Genomic DNA, 20,153 nt, shown 5'->3' with positions numbered 1-20,153 from the left:
GCATTTGCCTGGAGGGGAAGTGGGAAACCACGGAAAACCACTTCCAGGATGACTGAGGTGAGAATCGAACACTCCTCTACTCAGTTGACCTCCCGAGGCTGAGAGGACCCCGTTAAAGCCCTCGTACCACGTTTCAAATTTCGTGGCAGAGCCAGGAATCGAACCCGGGCCCCTGGGGTGGCGGGTAATCACGCTAACCACTACACCACAGAGGCGGACTGTAGTAATTATCATGTATATAAATTAATAAAAATGAATGGTGTATATCAACGATAATATTGTTAGGAGGTGGATGATAATAAAACGCATCTTTTCCGGTTTTGCACCCCTCACCCCCGCCTTCCTTTTTGAAAATCTGAACATTTTCTCCAATGTCCCTAACCTTTCCAGTTAAACTAGAAAGGAAATACACGGTTTTCATGACATACCTTAGTGTTTATAATTTATTTATTATCTGTTCCAGTACTTTACGGTCAGTCGAATGACGACGACGATGACTTCGATTTTGATAACGTGAAGTGCTTGCCAAAACTGGCTGACGACTGCTTCAAATACGTTCATGACAGCTTCCGGTGTGAAGTGGACTCATTAATGCTTCCAAGTATTTCGAAATGCGACGAGAAACTCCTCTGTAGGTAAGTTCACGTAAGCACCTTAAAGATACGCATCACATCAGGATGAACGCATTATAAGGAATTATATATATAGGTTATGAAGAATAAAGTTAATGGCCACTAAATTTCAGAAGACAGTTATATTCTTATATAAAAGCTAGGTTTTAATGTGAAGGAGAGAAATTTGCTTTAGATTATCATAAGTTCAGACACTTGTCCGACTCCTTGGCTGAATGGTCAGCGTTGAGGCCTTCGGTCCAGAGAGTCCCGGGTTCGATTCCCGGCCGAGCCGGAGATTTTAATCGTTTGCGATTAATTCTTCTGGCCTAGTGACTAGGTGTTTGTGTTTGTCCCAACACTCTCCTCTTCATATACAGACAAGACATCACACCAAACTACCAACCACCAGAGAAACACGCAATAGTGATTGCATCCCTCCATATAAGGTTGGCGTCAGGAAGGGCATCTGGCTGTAAAATAGGGCCAAATCCACACGTGTGCCATAGTTCGCAACCGCAATCACACAGTGAGGGGAAAAGCGGTAGAAGAAGAAGAAACATCACAAGTTCTGAAACTTTTGATATTGCAGAGCGAAATTGAATGTAGTTTCACTACAGTATAACTATTTTTTTTTTACAATTGAAGGGTTGGGTGGAAGAAGGGCATAACTCGAATTTCGTTTTTTATCCGTAAAATGACTCTATATGCTCTCTGGTGGTGTCTGCAGGAACCAGTGAAAGCGGCTTTACGCTAGCTCCCATACATGGCAGTGGAGAGTCATTTCTCATCCATTGCTGAGTTGCGCCTGTCTTCCAGATCGCGGCTGTCTTAAAGGCAAGGCGGGTGTAGGTAATCACAATGGCTGCTGTGTCGCCACACGCAAGTTCCGATGAAAGTGAATACAACTGTTCTGACGAAGGAAATAGTAGTGAAAATTATTTATATGATAAGAAAACGAAGAACAAGGGTAGAAAACGAAAGAGTTTTAAGAAATTGTGGAAGAAAGAGATCATTACGCGCCGACGAAATTCCGGGAAAACATATACATGTACTTCAGGAAAAATGGTGAGTATAAATAGCCTACTTGTTAATATTGCACTGGCAAATGAATTGAGGGTACTGAGGCTTATTCTTTAATATACCATACATTAGATCTAGGTAAGCACTTAAATACTAGGTCTAACCCGTCTAACTAATATTTTTCTGCAGGTTGACAAGAAAACATTTAAACCTGTTGAACAATGCTGCATGAAGAGATGCTATGAGATGTCTGCTGAAGACCAGGAAATCCTTCATGGAGGATTTTGGGGAAGTGGAAGCAAAGAACAACAGGATACACTTCTAATGGGATACATGGAGAAGAGGAACATCAAGGCACGCCAAACGAGTGTAACAACAAAGAATTGAGACTGTTCTTGAGCATACAGTATCAAAACTAATAAGGGTATTAATCTTGTATGTAAGTCCTTTATTCTATCATTGTTTCGCATATCTGAAAAACGTCTCAGAACTGTGCAAGTTAAAATGAAGGTGGAGGATATCATAATGAAAGACATGAGGGGTACATACGCCAACAGGGCTCACAAGATTCCAGATAACGTATATGATATGATATGATATGATATGATATGATATGATATGATATGATATGATATGATATGATATGATATGATATGATATGATATGATATGATATGATATGATATGATATGATATGATATGATATGATGTGATATGATATGATATGATATGATATGATATGATATGATATGATATGATATTGGAACACTTAAACCTCATACCTAGTACCACTTCACATTATACAGGTTCTCAGGGGAAATATTTTGATAATCCTTATCTAAGTGTAAAATGGCTTTTCCAGTAATTTCAGCAATATTATTTTGAAACAACTAAGACCGTTTTGCGCATGAAGTACCCCACGTATCATAAATTTCGAGAACACAGTGTGTTTTCTATCCGACATCCCAGAAAAGATACCTGTGACTTTTGTGCTGAATGCAAAATTAAATTCGATAAGGGCCAAAATGACCCATGTAAGAATGACTTCATACTTCACAAAAATAGATTTGAGGCCTATAAATGTATCAAAATTAAAATACTGAATGAATGTAAAACAGATCCATCGTTATTAGTGTGTGAATTTGATTATGTACAAAATTTGCCTCTGCCGAAACTAACTGTAACATGACAGTTTTACAACCGTTTGATTTGGATGTACATATTTTACATTCATTGCCATAATGACTCCAATAGTGCTTTTTACTGATTTATTGAACACACTTCAAAGAAAGATCCCAACACAGTTGCATCATTTGTGTATCACTTTTTGGCTAGCTACATGAAAAACCAAAGGATAACGAAGTTAGTATTCTTTTCAGATTCATGTGGTGCGCAAAATAACAATAGGACATTAGTAAACTTTTGCACCTGGGTTGCATGTAAGTACCAGGTAGAGATTGAGCATATATTTCCTGTCCGTGGTCATTCATATTGGACTTTATGGTTCACTCCTAAAACGTGTCGAAGAAATAAAGTCAGCAGATGGCTATGTAAACATACTGAAAAGTTGTAGGAATAATCCCTCTCCATTCAGAGTAATAGGTGGTTCAGACTTAGTGCAAGATTGGGCTTCCTACCTAACACCTCTCACATTTTCCATGCCAAAAGTCAAAGGCTTCAGGTTTTCTATCCAAAAATATTGTATTATTATGTTCTATGCGAATGGAAACATCACAGCTTCAACAACATACAATAAAATAGGTAGCTCTGATTTCACTGTTTTAAAATCCATGGTATTGGTTATCAAGAGTGAACTAGTCCTTCGAAGGGTAAAGATAGCGGGTATAAAACTTGAGAAAGTTCAAGACGTGCGGGAGCTCCTGAAATACGTGAATGATGATGCAAAATGCTGGTTTCATAACATTTTTAAGGAATTCGACACCCATAGTATGGTATCTACAGATGATTCAGCAGACGGTGATGAGTGACTGCTGACCTAGAATGTTGTTGTAGGCAGGTTTAAAAAATTATCTGCCAGGAATATTTCATGTTATTGTGATATTGTGAATATTTCATCTATTTCTTGCATTGCAGGTTTCTAGTAAACATAATGTACATATGTTTTGTAAAAATGCTTGTCATCGTAGTAAGTATTATGCAGTATTGTACCTCCACAAGAAATACCACACATACAGTCAATTTGCAACATTACATTCATATTGTTTTGTTTTTTTCAAGGACCTTCTATGGAAGAAGGGCGTAATTCAAAAAATCTTAAGGTTCTGGTCTTGCGAGTTATTGAAACATTGCCCATAAAACTCACTGTAATCATATGAAGAAGCGTATCTCTAAGACATGCATGAATATTGTTACATTCCAGCAACAGATAAAAGGTATCGGTAGTTTTCGTTGACTATCTCAAAACTATGTTTTTTTTTGAGTTACGCTCTTCTTCCACCCAACCATTCAATTGGCTTTACGTCGCACCGACACAGATAGGTCTTATGGCGACAATGGGATAGGAAAAGGTTAGGAGTGGGTAGGAAATGACCGTGGCCTTAATTAAGGCGCAGGCAGCATTTGCCTGGTTTGAAAATGGGAAACCACGGAAAAACATGTTCAGGGCTGCCGACAGTGGGGTTCGAACCCACTATCTCACAGCTGCGCGTCCCTAACCGCACGGCCAACTCGCTCGGTTCTCAAATGTGTGATACAGTGTTGAGTCAAACCAGCGAGTATCAGTCATTGTAACGATCAGTTCACCAATATTAAGCAGTGTTTTCTCGAGCAATATGGGCCGCAGCAAGCGCAACACCAGTGACCCGAGCAGTAGTGCCAACCGTAACAGTGCCAACCCTGTTGAAGCCAAGGCCCCACACCGCTGGCTGCGCAAAAGCGTGTGACTGGGGAAGTCATGTCCATGCGCGTACCGCCATGTTGCGGGCGCTCCTCAGCTTGACGCGGAGATCGTATGGAATTCATGCTTTAACTCACATTTCGCACACATGAACACATTCGTCTTATAAAATTAATGACAGACTACACCGACTACCGTGTACACACGCAATAAATATACATAATATCAAGACTGTGGTGATATTAAAATATACTTCTGTATAAAAACTGAACAATCTACACAAATCCTTTGGATAGCCTATAGGTGGCACACCTAAAATAAGAAACATTTAGCAGACTGAATAAGAAGACTGAAAAATACACTACTACAAAAATACACTTTGCTAGTTGTTTTACGTCGCACTGACACAGATAGGTCTTACGGCGACGATGGGACAGGAAAGGGCTAGGAGTGGGAAGGAAGCGGCCGTGGCCTTAATTAAGGTACAGCCCCAGCATTTTCCTGGTGTGAAAATGGGAAACCACGGGAAACCATCTTCAGGGCTGCCGACAGTGGGGTTCGAACCTACTATATCCCGGATGCAAGCTCACAGCTGCGCGGTCCTAACCGCACCGTCAACTCGCCCGGTTAGGCTTAAGTAAGAATGTTATAATTTAAGATGTAAACCCCTCCTCATAATATTATCTTCTTAAATATTACTGCTTTTACAAACTCATTCTGAATTAACATTATCTGAGCACAAAAAAAAAATTGAAAGTGCGTTCTAATTTTTCTCTAATATGAGCACCATGATTTAAACCAGAAAGAAAATAAACTGAAATTGAAAGTAAAGAACTTGCAAAACAAAAAAGATTAATATCATAGTGAAAAGTTAATTTGATTAGTGTTTTCTAATGCAGAGTAGGATTGACAAGATTGTAATGAGCTTTGTTTAGACTTTATATTGTCAGATTTTTCTGGAATAGCGTATTAACAATTGCATTCTTTTATTACAAAGGAAATTGGAGAAATTAAGACATACGATACTAATAAATCATTTTTCAGATAATTGATAATTTGAAGCAATACCTTGCCCTAATATTAGAAGGTTTTATCAAGTTGTATCAATCATATCTTACGGATTCTAGGCCCAGATTTATCAAATTTGTATTAGCGCTACACAGTTTGTATGAAAAATATGTAGTCTTTTTCAGAAGAACTTTTTAGTTCTAAACAATTATCCCCGATGAATTGGAAAAGGGCAAACAAGAAAAAAAAAAAGCCTAAATATTCTAAATTTCATACCCATTCGTTCTCTGAATCAACCACCCTATAACCTGTTTGGTTCTCGATTATGGTAAATGAAAGTTATTTTTTAACAGTTCAATTTCTACTCACATATGAAAAGAAATACCAGATCCCTTCTGATAGCAGTCTGTACAAATGAAGGCTGCACACGAATTCACCCTCGTGAATATCTTTCCATTCCACAGGTAATGCCTAACTTTAGGCCTAATATTGCTGATCAATTTAACTAACGTAATGTATCAGCTCCCACATTCCTTGAAAATATTTGACAATATATTATCTCTCCGTCACATATAATACCAAACCAGATCCACTAACAGGCATGATTCAAATGAAAACATGCAAGGGTCTGTAAACATTACCACGTGCCAGCCATGCATTCGAAGCTGAAGCGCCCGCAACATGGCGATGCGCGAAAGGGTTCAATAATCCGCTTAGCATCAGCACGCTCTATGAGTCTAGATAAGTAATATTAAAGTCTTTGGTAGAAGCGGCAGTCACCAGGATACTCAACGAAACCATCAGCTCTGGAAGTTCCTTGAAAATATAGTAGACGCCATACCGGAGCGTGTGCTGAACTCGTCATAAAGGAACTAGAAAAATCTCTCCAGTTCAAATTCTGAAATTGTGGCAGAACTGAACGCAAAACTCGAATGCCGAAATAAATAAATCCGCGAGATGTGGGAAGTTTTGCTGCAAGATGTGACTCACTGGAACAATACAGTAGAAGAGCTGACGTTAGAATTTTTGGGGTGCAGGAAAGAATGAAGGAAAATACGGACGAACTTGCGGCAAATATTTTTAGGGAGATACGTGTGAATGTGAATTTGCAAGACATTGATAGGTGTCACCGAGTCGGACCTAAATCTCCAGGGAAACCTAGGCCAATCATTATCAAATTCATATCTTACCGAACAAGGCAGGAAATGTTTTGCAATGAGCGAAAATTGAAAGGTAGGCCTACCCCTATAACTATACGGGAGGACCTAACCTTCAGAAGATTATCAGTCCTTAAGGCTGACATTCTCTGCTTTTATCAGAGCAATTGTTGGACTTCGAGTGGAGATATTATTATTAAGAAACCAGACGGCAGTAAAATTAGAATTACCGGCTGAGTGACATTCCCAAGGACAGTTACAGCAGCTAAATTTAACAATTCACTTAACTGAGTGTTTATATTCCTAGGTTAGTCCATACATATTTATTTTATTTATCTGAAGATCGTTAAATTTTATCTTAGAATAGTTTAGTTAATAAGCATTTATTGTCGATTACCTTAGTTATAATTTGTTAACTTGGCAACTATATTATTTATATATTTAACTAAATAATTGCATTTGCCTTCTTATTTGTTTATGACCAATTTCATTTAAGAACTTTTATTTTAAATACTTTTAATTTGAAATTTATTAATTTAGACACGATACCCCTGATTTAGTCGTACTTTCTAGACAGTAATAAAGAATCTTAGAAAAGGAGGGAAGAAAAGAAATGAATAGTATTTTGGGTAAATCGGGTGAACTCATAATAGGTCCCAGGGAATCACTGGCCAGATGGAAGGAATCTTTTGAAAATCTTCTCAACTTAAAGGAAATCTTTCTGTTGACGTCGCGAACAACAACAGGACGGATTGCAACAACTATTGAGGTATTTCACTGATCAGAGGCAAGGTGTTCACTGGCATTGTGGAAGAGAGGGTGCGATCAGTGGTTGAGAGGAAGTTGGATGAAAACCAGTGTGGTTTCCAGGATCAGATCTTCAGTACGTGCCAGGAAATTGAAAATTGCTACGAGAAGAACAGACAGTTATGTTTATGTTTCGTGGATCTAGACAAGGCATATGACAGGGTACCGAGGGAAAAGATGTTCGCCATACTGGCGGACTATGGGATTAAGGGTAAATTTATTAAAACCATTCAAAGTAATGTACGATCACAATTGGGCTGCGGTGAAAATTGATGGTAGAAAGCATGTTATTATTATTTTTTTTTTTTTTGCAAGTTGCTTTACGTCGCACTGACACAGATAGGTTTTATGGCGACGATGGGATAGGAAGGGGCTAGGAGTGGGAAGGAAGCAGCCGTGGCCTTAATTAAGGTACAGCCCCAGCATTTGCCTGGTGTGAAAATGGGAAACCACGGAAAACCATCTTCAGGGCTGTCGAACCCACTATCTCCCGATTACTGGATACTGGCCTCACTTAAGCGACTGCAGCTATCGAGCTCGGTAGAATGAATTCTTGGTTCAGGGTACTTATAGGTGTTATAAAAGGCAATAATCTTCCACCTTTGTTGTTCATAGTTTACGTGGATCATCTAATGGAAGGTATAAAGTGGCAGGGAGGGATTCAGTTATTTGGAAATTTAGTAAGCAGTTTGGCCTATGCCAATGGCAGATTCTACTGAAAGCATGTAGTCCAGTGTCTTGAAAATAGGTTCAGTGAGTACGATATAAAAGGTAGTCTTTCAAAGACTGATGTGATGTCAGTAGGTAAGAAACGTAAGAAAATTGAACGTCAGGTTGGGAATACGGACCTGTAACAGGGAGATCATTTCAAGTATTTAGGATGTGTATTCTTCCACGTTGTAGTAGAGTAAGTGAGATTTAATCAAGGTTCAGCAAGCTAATGCAGTGAGCTCGCAGTTGTGATCAACAATATTCTGTAAGAAAGAAGTCAGCTCTCTGAATAAACTATCTCCACACCACTTTGTTTTCAGACCAATTGTGCTATGTGGGAGTGAACGTCGGGTGGTCTAAGATAACGTATTCATAAGTTAGGAGTAACAGACAGGAAAGAAGAGAGAACGATTGCTGGTGCGAACAGGTGGGAACAGTGGCAGGAGTGTACTCGGAATGAGGAGATAAAGGCTAACTTAGGAATGAACTTGATGGCTTAAGCTGTACGCATAAACCGACTTCGGTGGTGGGGTCATGTGAGGCGAATGGAGGAGGATAGGTTACCTAAGAGAATAAAGGACTCAGTCTTGGAGGGTAACATAAGTAGAGGGAGACCACGATGACGATGGTTAGACTCAGTTTCTAATTATTTAAAGTTAGGACAAATAGAACTAATCGTGGTCACAGAACTAGTTAAAAATAGATGATTTTGGCGGCGTTTAGTAAATTCACAGAGTCTTGCAGATAGAACAGTCTATAATGAAGGTGGATGTATGTATGCTGTAATCGTTACCTCGCGAAATTTTTTTATTTCCTTTAACCTTGTGATATGCCCACACACCTCGAGCTGCAGCAATTTTAAGATCTTCAGCGCTAAGCGTTATTTTCTTAAAGAAACTACTTACAGTTTTACTTTATGAAGCACTCACGTCACTCAGCTTGTGATTTCGAGTTTTGAAATGTTTATCAATATCTGTATACTTTGCCATCATCTCTTCCTTTCGTTAGGAACGGAAACTTTTGCTGCTGTTCAGTATTAAAAATACATTTCCGCTTACGTTTACACATTTTAAAAGCACAACAGTTTTCGTAAGTTCATAACACAAAATTCTACTGACAAGGGAGTAAGCGCAAGTTGCGATCGCAATTGCAGTTGAGTTGCGGTTAGTATGAATATGTCTGAGGTGCTGATTACGAAAATGTGTAAACTAAGTGCCATCGCCAATTGCACTGTACGCTGCGAAGATTCGATATTCCTCTCACAATGGACTATACCTAACACGATATCGTGACTTTAAGTCATCGTAAACATTTTTTCTCCAGCTAATGTAGTTACTTGCAGTATATGCTATGGTCCCTCCCCTGCGAACCATGTGACCTTGCCGCCGTGGGGAGGCTTGCGTGTCCCAATGAAGCAGATAGCCGAGCCGCAGGTGCAACCATATCGGATGGGTATCTGTTGAAAGACCAGACTAACGAATGGTTCATCGAAAGGGGGGTAGCAGCCTTTCGGAACTTGCAAGAGCGGCAGTCTAGATGATTGACTGATATGGCCCTGTAATAATATTCAACGTGGCTTAGCTGTGTTGATACTGCTACACGGCTGAAAGCAACGGGAAAGTACATCCGTAACTAACTCCCGAGGACATGCAGTTCTCTCTGTATGAATGATGTACTGATGTTGGCTTACTCCAGGGTAAAATATTCCGGAGGTAAACTAGTCCCCCATTCGGATCTCCGGGTAGGGACTACACGAGAGGGGGCGATCATAAGGAAGATGGACACTGACATTCTGCGAGTCGGAGCGTCAAACGTCAGAAGTTTGAATCGTCGTGGTAAATTAGAGAATCTGAAAAGGGAGATGTATAGACTAAAGTTAGATGTAGTTGGTATAAGTGAAGTACGTTGGCAGGAAGAACAGGATTTTTGGTCAGGGGACTACCGAATTATCAACAAAAAATCAAACAGAGGAAATGCAGGAGTTGGTTTAATAATGAATAAGAAAAAAGGCCAGCGGGTAAGCTACTACGACCAGCATAGTGGAAGAATTATTGTCGTCAAGATAGACGCCAAACCAATGCCCACCACAATAGTGCAGGTCTATATGCCTACTAGCTCAGCGGATGACGAGGAAATCGAAAGAACATATGAAGAGATAGAAGATTTAATACAATATGTAAAAGGTGACAAGAATCTAATTGTGATGGGAGACTGGAATGCAGTGGTAAGCCAAGGAAGAGAAGGTAATACAGTAGGAGAATTCGGATTGGGACAAAAGAACGAAAGGGGAAGTCGGCTGATTGAATTCTGCACTGATCATAATTTAGTCCTTGCCACTACTTAGTTCAAACAACACAAACGACGGCTTTATACATGGACGAGACCTGGAGACACTGGAAGGTATCAAATAGACTTCAATATGATTAGGCAGAGATTCAGAAACCAGGTGCTGGATTGCAAAACTTTCCCAGGAGCAGACGTGGACTCTGACCATAACTTGCTGGTCATGAAATGTCATCTGAAGTTGAAGAAATTGAAGAAAGGAAAGAATGCAAAAAGATGGGATCTAGACAAGTTGAAAGAAAAGAGCGTGAAGGATTGTTTCAAGGAACATGTTACAAAAGGACTAAATGAAAAGGCTGAAGAAAATAGAGGAAGAGTGGATAGTCATGAAAAATGAAGTCAGTAGGGCTGCTGAAGAAATGTTAGGAAGGAAGAAAAGATCAATTAAGAATCAGTGAATAACTCAGGAAATACTAGACCTAATTGATGAACGACGAAAGTACAAGAAAGCTAAAAATGAAGAGGGCAGGAAAGAATACAGGCGATTAAAGAATTAAGTGGATAGAAAGTGCAAAGTAGCTAAGGAAGACTGGCTGAAGGAGAAGTGCAAGGATGTGGAAGGTTGTATGGTAGTAGGAAAGGTAGATGCTGCCTACAAGAAAATCAAGGAAACCTTTGGTGAAAGGAAATCTAGCTGTATGAATATTAAGAGCTCAGTTGGAAAGCCATTTCTAGCGAAAGAAGACAAAGCAGAAAGATGGCAGGAGCATATCCAACAGTTGTATCAAGGTAAAGACGTAGAAAATTTGGTTCGGGAACATGAAGAGGCTGTTGATACTGATGAAATGGGAGACCCAATTTTGAGGTCAGAGTTTGACAGAGCTGTGAGCAACCTAAATAGGAACAAGGCACCTGGAATTGATGACATTCCCTCTGAATTACTGACTGCCTTAGGAGAAACCAGCATGGCAAGGCTATTCCATTTAGTATGTAAGATGTATGAGACAGGAGAAGTCCCATCCGATTTTCGCAGAATGTTGTTATACCTATTCCTAAGAAAGCCGGTGCTGACAGGTGTGAAACCTATCACACCATTAGTTTAGTATCTCATGCCTGCAAAATATTAACACGTATTATTTACATAAGAATGGAAAAACAAGTTGAAGCTGAGTTGGGAGAAGATCAATTTGGCTTCAGAAGAAATGTAGGAACACGTGAAGCAATCCTGACTTTACGTCTGATCTTAGACGATCGAATCAAGAAGGACAAGCCCACGTACATGGCATTCGTAGATCTAGAAAAGGCATTCGATAATGTTGATTGGACCAAGCTATTTAAGATTCTGAAGATGATTGGGATCAGATACCGAGAACGAAGAATTATCTACAATCTGTAAAAAAAATCAGTCTGCAGTGATAAGAATCGAGGGCTTTGAAAAAGAAGCAGCAATCCAGAAAGGAGTGAGGCAAGGCTGCAGTTTGTCCCCGTCCTTTTAAATGTGTACATAGAACAGGCAGTAAAGGAAATCAGGGAGAAATTTGGAAAGGGAATCACAGTCCAAGGAGAGGAAATCAAAACCTTGAGATTTGTCGATGATATTGTTATTTCATCTGAGACTGCGGAAGATCTCGAGAAGTTGCTGAATGGTATGGATGAAGTCTTGGGTAAGGAGTACAAGATGAAAATAAATAACTCCAAAACAAAAGTAATGGAGTGCAGTCGAACGAAGGCAGGTGATGCAGGAAATATTAAATTAGGAAATGAAGTATTAAAGGAAGTAGATGAAAATTGTTACTTGGGTAGTAAAATAACTAACGATGGCAGAAGTAAGGAGGACATAAAATGCGGATTAGCACAAGCAAGGAAGAGCTTTCTTAAGAAAATAAATTTGCTCACTTCGAACATTGATATACGAATTAGAAAGATGTTTTTGAAGACTTTCGTGTGGAGCGTGGCATTGTATAGAAGTGAAACATGGACGATAACTAGCTCAGAAAGAAAGAGAATAGAAGCTTTTGAAATGTGGTGTTACAGAAGAATGCTGAAGATTAGATGGATAGATCGAATCACAAATGAAGAGATACTGAATCGAATTGGCTAAATTTGACGAGAAGAAGATATAGAATGATAGGACACATCTTAAGACACCCAGGACTTGTTCACTTGGTTTTTGAAGGAAGTGTAGGTGGTAAGAACTGTAGGAGTAGACTAAGGTATGAATATGACAAGCAGATTAGAGCAGATGTAGGATGCAGTAGTTACGCAGAAATGAAAAGGTTAGCACAGGATAGGGTGGCATGGAGGGCTGCATCAAACCAGTCTATGGACTGATGACTCAAACAACAACATGCTATGGTCGACACACGCCGCGCCGTACCAAAGGTCGCCTGACGAAGTGTCCGATGCGACATCTAGGGGAACCAGTCACACATGACGTATAAGAGATTAAGGAAACCAGTACAATAGTGACACCGTCTGTGTTTCATCAACTTCGATAGTTAATCCGTCCATTTGTGGTGTTACCTACTTCGTAGCGAATTACGTTACTCTCACTGTCAACGTAATCGTGTGATAATGAATCCTGCAAATAAAGTGAGCATGATTGTTAGCCGTTGCAAACACAAAATAAGATCCACAGAAATTACAATAAAGGAGAGAAATGAAACTGCATCCATAATCAATGTGATAGATGAAACAGTGGCAACCAGTGGTAATAATATACATCAGGAAAATCTAATAGACTATGTGATAGTAAATATACATTTAAGAAAATGGAAATTGCAACACCATGAAGGCATTGGTCGTTTGTGTTGATTTTCAAGATATGGAACGACGCCATGTAGGTTTGCAAACGATCAAAGTTTCAGACCCATTGAATTGTTGCTACAGGTCTCCCCACGCGATTGGTCGTGGAGGAATCAGCTCTAGTATACGGACTCTGGTGTAGCGTAGTTGATTTGCAGTCTGTGCAGTGAAGTGTTCCCCGTCAAACAAGCCTCGACGACAGAGAAGAGCACGCTATCAACAACTGTCGCCGTTTTAGAGGGCTCGGATAATTGGGCTGTGTGAGGCTGGATTATCGCTAAGGACTGTCGCTGCACGTGTTGGCCGACAGGCATCTACGGTACAACGTGTATGGCAGCAGTGGTCAAATGAAGGTACCCACACTCGTAGACCTGGCACAGGCCCAGCGCAACAGACAACTGTGAGAGAGGATCGCCGCATAATTCGGATGGCCCAGATGGAACCCCATGCAACAGCAGCGCAAATTCGAGCAGCTGTGGCACCCCACGTTACACAACAAACAGTCGGTAATCGCCTGCGTGCAGCTGGCTTACGAGCCCGTGTCCCTGCAGAAGGTGTTCCATTGATCCCACAACAGCGACATGTAAAGCTGGCCTGGTGTCGAGAAATATCGACGTGGGTCGACGAATGACATAAGGTCGTCTTTAGTGATGAATCGCGCTTCTGTCTTGCCCGCAGTGATCGCCGGAATCGTGTGCGCCGACGTACCGGGGAGACGGGCCACCCAGATCTTATTGTCGAGAGGCACACAGGGCCAACACCAAGCATTATGGTCTGGGGAGCTATTGGCTTTAATGTGAAATCAACATTAGTGCATGTTGAGGGCACTATGACTGCTCGACAGTACGTTGATAGGGTATTCAATCCAGTGGTTGTCCCTATGATGGCGAACATTGCTAATGGGATGTTTCAGCAGGACAATGCCCGGGTTCACACTGCACGCATCTCCAGAGAAGCTCTCCACGACATCACAACCTTAGAATGGCCGCCAGATCCCCGGACCTCAGTGCTATTGAGCATGTGTGGGACATGATGGGTCGACAACTGGCCAACCGTCCTCAGCCACCCACAACTCTGGAACAACTGACCCGTGCATTACAGCAAGCATGGGCCGCAATTCCTCATGAAGCGATCCAGGGCCTTATTGACTCCATGCCTCGACGAATTCATCAATGTATTGCAGCTCGTGGAGGGCGCATCCTGTATTGATTGTTGTGCAAACTTGCGGTCAGAGGGACCTGAAAGTGTAATCATCGAAGCACAACCGAACACTCGTCCTGCAAGTTCAAGTGCAGCAATGTAGCACCACTCTTTCTGGGGCACCGGGCGAGTTGGCCGTGCGCGTAGAGGCGTGCGGCTGTGAGCTTGCATCCGGGAGATCGTGGGTTCGAGCCCCACTGTCGGCAGCCCTGAAGATGGTTTTCCGTGGTTTCCCATTTTCACACCAGGCAAATGCTGGGGCTGTACCTTAATTAAGGCCACGGCCACTTCCTTCCAACTCCTAGGCCTTTCCCATCCCATCGTCGCCGTAAGACCTATCTGTGTCGGTGCGACGTAAAGCAACTAGCAAAAAAAAACTCTTTCTGGGTGTTGCAATTTCAATTTTATCAGTGTACCACACCCCCGCACTGTATTAAGTAAGATATATTATTGTCAGTATTCGATTTATTATTATTATTATTATTATTATTATTATTATTTTCAGTTGTATATTTAGTTCTTAATATTTTAAACTGGAAGGTCTCCATATGTGATATGAGTAATTTGTTTTGTACAAACGGATGGGAAAACAGTGTTATTTTCAACTTGGAAAATTGTTATGAGTCACGTGTATAGCCCAGAGTCTGATGAGGTGGCATTGTTGATGTTGTAGTCGGAAAGTACCTATACTCATGCGAAACACCCCAGATTCCATTGATGTTGTTAGTGCCATGTGATCCGGGAGAGGTTCAGGGCGTAGTCTTCACAATAGAATCTACTCGTGATTGGCTGGCCAGGATCAATCTCGTCTTATCACGTGAGGGAAGGAGGAAGCTGAGGTCTATGTAAGCATGTGATCATACGGCGAGGACCACACTGGTACACTGGACGATGCTGGACTGGACTTCAAACTGTGGTGGAAGGTGGTCTTATTATGTTCGTGGAACGTGACTGACCTCCAACTGTGGAGTGTTAGGCACTGGGTATTGTAACACTTGTGGCGGCTTGGTGTTATATGTTGGTGAATGAGGTGAGGTGCTATACGAGTATCTCATACTTTCCAGAATTTATGTTTTAGAACTACAAGCGTGTGTTGCTCAGGTGAATATATCTTTAAACCAAGTATTAGAGTCAGTGAACACGGTATTATAAAGTTACAGTATCTTTGTAATATAATAAGTGTCAATTATGGGAATATGCAAGTTGTGTTAATACACAGAGAGAGTGAAGTGTATTTCTCCACATGTATATAAGCTTTGTAATGAACTTTCAACGGAAGAACTGCAAAAGGTAGCTTGGTCCTCGCTTTTGTTTCCGACTGTTTTCGTCGTCGTCGTCGTTGTTGTTGTTGTTGTTGTTGTTGTAAATATGGAGGCTTCCAGCGGTATTTTGTGAGTGTGTTTTATGTATATTTTCGTGTGTTGATGAGGTGCTCATGCACGGATGTTATTCAGAATATAGTCAGTTATTTTAAAATCAGTGGAGTTATTGATGAACCTAGGTGCAGTTCCTACCTATTTAGTCGTTTTCAGAAGGTTAGGTAAGCCCTGAAGCAGATGTACCAGTACGCAGCTATATGTACACGACCTGGGAGAGAATGAAATATCATGCTCTATCAAATTTCGAGTGATCCATTCTGGTGAACTCTGGTGCCCATACTACGGACATTTCGATTAATTATTTTTATTAATTTATTTTATTTTAATTATGTTAGTTATTTATCCAGTTATTTATTTATATACACTGAAGAAAATGGAAATTGCAACACGCAGAAGGAATGGTGCTACATTGCTGCACTTGAACATGCAGGACGAGTGTTCGGTTGTGCTTCGATAATTACACTTTCAGGTCCCTCCGACCGCAAGTTTGGACAACAATCAACACGGGATGCGCCCACCACGAGCTGCAATACATTGATGAATTCGTCGAGGCATGGAGTCAATAAGGCCCTGGATTGCTTCCTGAGGAATTGCGGCCCATGCTTGCTGCAATGCACGGGTCAGTTGTTCCAGAGTTGTGGGTGGCTGAGGACGGTTGGCCAGTTGTCGACCCATCATGTCCCACACATGCTCAATAGCACTGAGGTCCGGGGATCTGGCGGCCATTCTAAGGTTGTGATGTCGTGGAGAGCTTCTCTGGAGATGCGTGCAGTGTGAACCCGGGCATTGTCCTGCTGAAACATCCCATTAGCAATGTTCGCCATCATAGGGACAACCACTGGATTGAATACCCTATCAACGTACTGTCGAGCAGTCATAGTGCCCTCAACATGCACTAATGTTGATTTCACATTAAAGCCAATAGCTCCCCAGACCATAATGCTTGGTGTTGGCCCTGTGTGCCTCTCGACAATAAGATCTGGGTGGCCCGTCTCCCCGGTACGTCGGCGCACACGATTCCGGCGATCACTGCGGGCAAGACAGAAGCGCGATTCATCACTAAAGACGACCTTATGTCATTCGTCGACCCACGTCGATATTTCTCGACACCAGGCCAGCTTTACACGTCGTTGTTGTGGGGTCAATGGAACACCTTCTGCAGGGACACGGGCTCGTAAGCCAGCTGCACGCAGGCGATTACCGACTGTTTGTTGTGTAACGTGGGGTGCCACAGCTGCTCGAATTTGCGCTGCTGTTGCATGGGGTTCCATCTGGGCCATCCGAATTATGCGGCGAACCTCTCTCACAGTTGTCTGTCGCGCTTGACCTGTGCCAGGTCTACGAGTGTGGGTACCTTCATTTGACCACTGCTGCCATACACGTTGTACCGTAGATGCCTGTCGGCCAACACGTGCAGCGACAGTCCTTAGCGATAATCCAGCCTCACACAGCCCAATTATCCGAGCCCTCTCAAACGGCGACAGTTGTTGATAGCGTGCTCTTCTCTGTCGTCGAGGCATGTTTGACGGGGAACACTTCACTGCACAGACTGCAAATCAACTACGCTACACCAGAGTACGTATACTGGAGTTGATTCCTCCACGACCAATCACGTGGGGAGACCTGTAGCAACAATCCAATGGGTCTGAAACTTTGATCGTTTGCATACCTACATGGCGTCGTTCCATATCTTGATAATCAACACAAACGACCAATGTCTTCATGGTGTTGCAATTTCCATTTTCTTAAGTGTATTTTGAATCAGATTACAATTTACGCCCAAGTGAGAGGCGATTAAGTATTTTATTCATATTTGATTATTTTAATTAGGCTATATTGCTCTGGTATTAATGTTTATGGTTATGAATTATTATTATTTATTGTCAATCAGTAATATTACAACTATATTGAAGAATATGAATACGCAAAAGAAGACTTGTCTGATTGTTAAAATTTTATGGATGATCCAGAACCTGACAGTGCAGAAGAGTTGTTAAGAATTGATGGAAGCAGTCGTCTGCTTATCTGCCAAACCCACCGAAGAGGAAGAAGGCGGGTGATGTATGATTTGAAAAAGGCAAGGAAGATAATTGCATTCCAGGATTCTGGGGAAACTAAAAGTTTATGCTTCAATACAGTACAGAAACGATATCGAATGGTGCAAGACATACATCATCTACGATATTTACGTCACGTGGTAGAGAAAGGGGAGAAAGGTCAGCTTTCAAACTTAATGTGCTTGATGATTATGTAGCTGAAAAATTCATGTTGGCGAGAACTGGGTCTAGGCGCTAATGTTCACGACAGGGATATTCGTGTTTGAGGTTTGGAAAAAGCCCGAGAAATAGGACTGATTCGATTTACTGGATCTATCCATGGATGGGTTGCGAGGATTAAACAGAAACACCATCTTGGCTCACGAGTAAGAACAAAATTTGTAACCATTAAACCTGCAATACAGATGATGACATGAATGAAAGATTTGACAGTTTTTTTTTTGCTAGGGGCTTTACGTCGTACCGACACAGATAGGTCTGATGGCGACGATGGGATAGGAAAGGCCTAGGAGTTGGAAGGAAGCGGCCGTGGCCTTAATTAAGGTACAGCCCCAGCATTTGCCTGGTGTGAAAATGGGAAACCACAGGGAACCATTTTCAGGGCTGCCGATAGTGGGATTCGAACCTACTATCTCCCGGATGCAAGCTCACAGCCGCGCGCCTCTACGCGCACGGCCAACTCGCCCGGTTTTGACGAGTTTTGCAATGGGGTAATGTCCTTAATGAACACCACGGAACGTATACAGATTTATGCTTACCATCAAAGTGGTATACGAAAATAACTTCACTCATCGTGAACTCTGCATTTCAAGGGAAAGAAGTCGGTCAGAAGTTCGGTGCGGAGTGACCATGCAACAACTCATTCTTACACCATCCAACCTGTTACGTCGTGGTAATGTACCAAGAACCTATAGATCAGTTTGGAGTGCGAGTAGTGCAACACATACTGAAACCGCAAAATCTGATTCAAGTTGCCTTGAAGTTCAGTCTAATAACGAAACAAATCTTGATACAATTCTTTCAAAATGTCTACTTCCCATATGCAGCGAAGGAGTCCCTTCTGGTTGATTCACTCGGGACATGTCGTGACAGAACTCATATCGATGCTGTCTGACCTCAAAATATGGTGTATACAGTCAAAGCCATACCTCCTGGATTCAAACTTTACATTCAGCCACCTGATATGCTATTCTTCCGACAGTTCAAGGCGGTGCTGAAGCGGATTGAAGATCACAGTATCCTTAACGACTATCAGTTCACACCGTCGTCGAGGGATTCGATTTCTTTGTTGATGTGTATTCTACAAAATCAGTCTTGTTCTCCAGTCTTCGAAGTCTTTGGTGAGTACTCCTTGACTGTAGCTGGATATGATGACTTCAGACCAGAGAAGTTTAAAACACCACCCCGAACGTATTCTTGATGTTCAAAAGCAGTGTGACTCGGAAGACTGCTTAATGCAGGCATTCATGAAGTGTTCCTGTTGTGATAAGCAACTCTGTTTACGACACTTTATACTCTGTGGACGTGTTCATCCTCGTAATCTTTTGCCAAGAGCTACCAACAACACAATTTTTGACCTCGGTGACTGAACATGCGTATGATTGTAAACGACAGTGTAATATTGTCAATGGCAAATATTGTGCGCATGTTTGTAATGTACATGTAACCAGTGGTTTAGCTGGACCGGAACGGGCCGGAACGCCGTTCCGGAAAATATTTCGCCGCTTAAAGAATGACGTAACCTTTTTTACATTCAGTAAGAACATCTTATAATCTATACATAGCGCTGAAACGTCATGGGTGTACAATGAGATCCACGCTGAAAAGAGAAATAGGCTGCTGGTTGTAAGATCAAACGGACTTATTTTCATAAGCAGCGTTGGACCCCTGTGCATATATTTAACCCACAACCATATGTCAAGTCATGTCTACGAAAGGGGAAACGTTCAGCTGATGAAACAACTTGTCGGAAACATAAGGCCGCTGATTTTGACACCTAATACGAGTCCATTTGGAAATCGAATTAATAAGGTGAGTTCCTGTAAATATTTTGTTCCAACTACATCACTGCATGTAACACTCTCACATGAATACCAATTTTTATTTTGCAATTGCAATCACAAATTGCGCTAACTCCCTTTTGAGAAGTATGTCACTGAACTCAGGCACTATCTCCTGTGAGCGTTACGGTAGTAAAAACTTGCAAACCTAAAACTCTGTGAGAAGCGTGAAAATACACATCCCAAACGATAAGAG

The 20,153-nt window shown here is 41.5% G+C and overlaps 1 protein-coding gene across 1 annotated transcript in view; it reads left to right on the top strand.

The window, feature by feature from the left end:
- Positions 1 to 20,153, top strand: part of LOC136862920 (uncharacterized) — a 94,028-nt gene that overhangs the window by 17,054 nt on the left and 56,821 nt on the right. Inside the window, exon 2 of the mRNA XM_067139202.2 lies at positions 464 to 635. Coding sequence (XP_066995303.2) covers positions 464 to 635 — 172 coding nt within the window. The remainder of the gene's footprint in view (positions 1 to 463; positions 636 to 20,153) is intronic.

This window comes from Anabrus simplex, chromosome 2 (assembly GCF_040414725.1).
Source record: "Anabrus simplex isolate iqAnaSimp1 chromosome 2, ASM4041472v1, whole genome shotgun sequence".
NCBI classification, from domain to species: Eukaryota; Metazoa; Arthropoda; class Insecta; order Orthoptera; family Tettigoniidae; genus Anabrus; species Anabrus simplex.
Note: the sequence above shows the minus strand (reverse complement) of the source record. Positions and strands in the feature narration are given on the sequence as shown.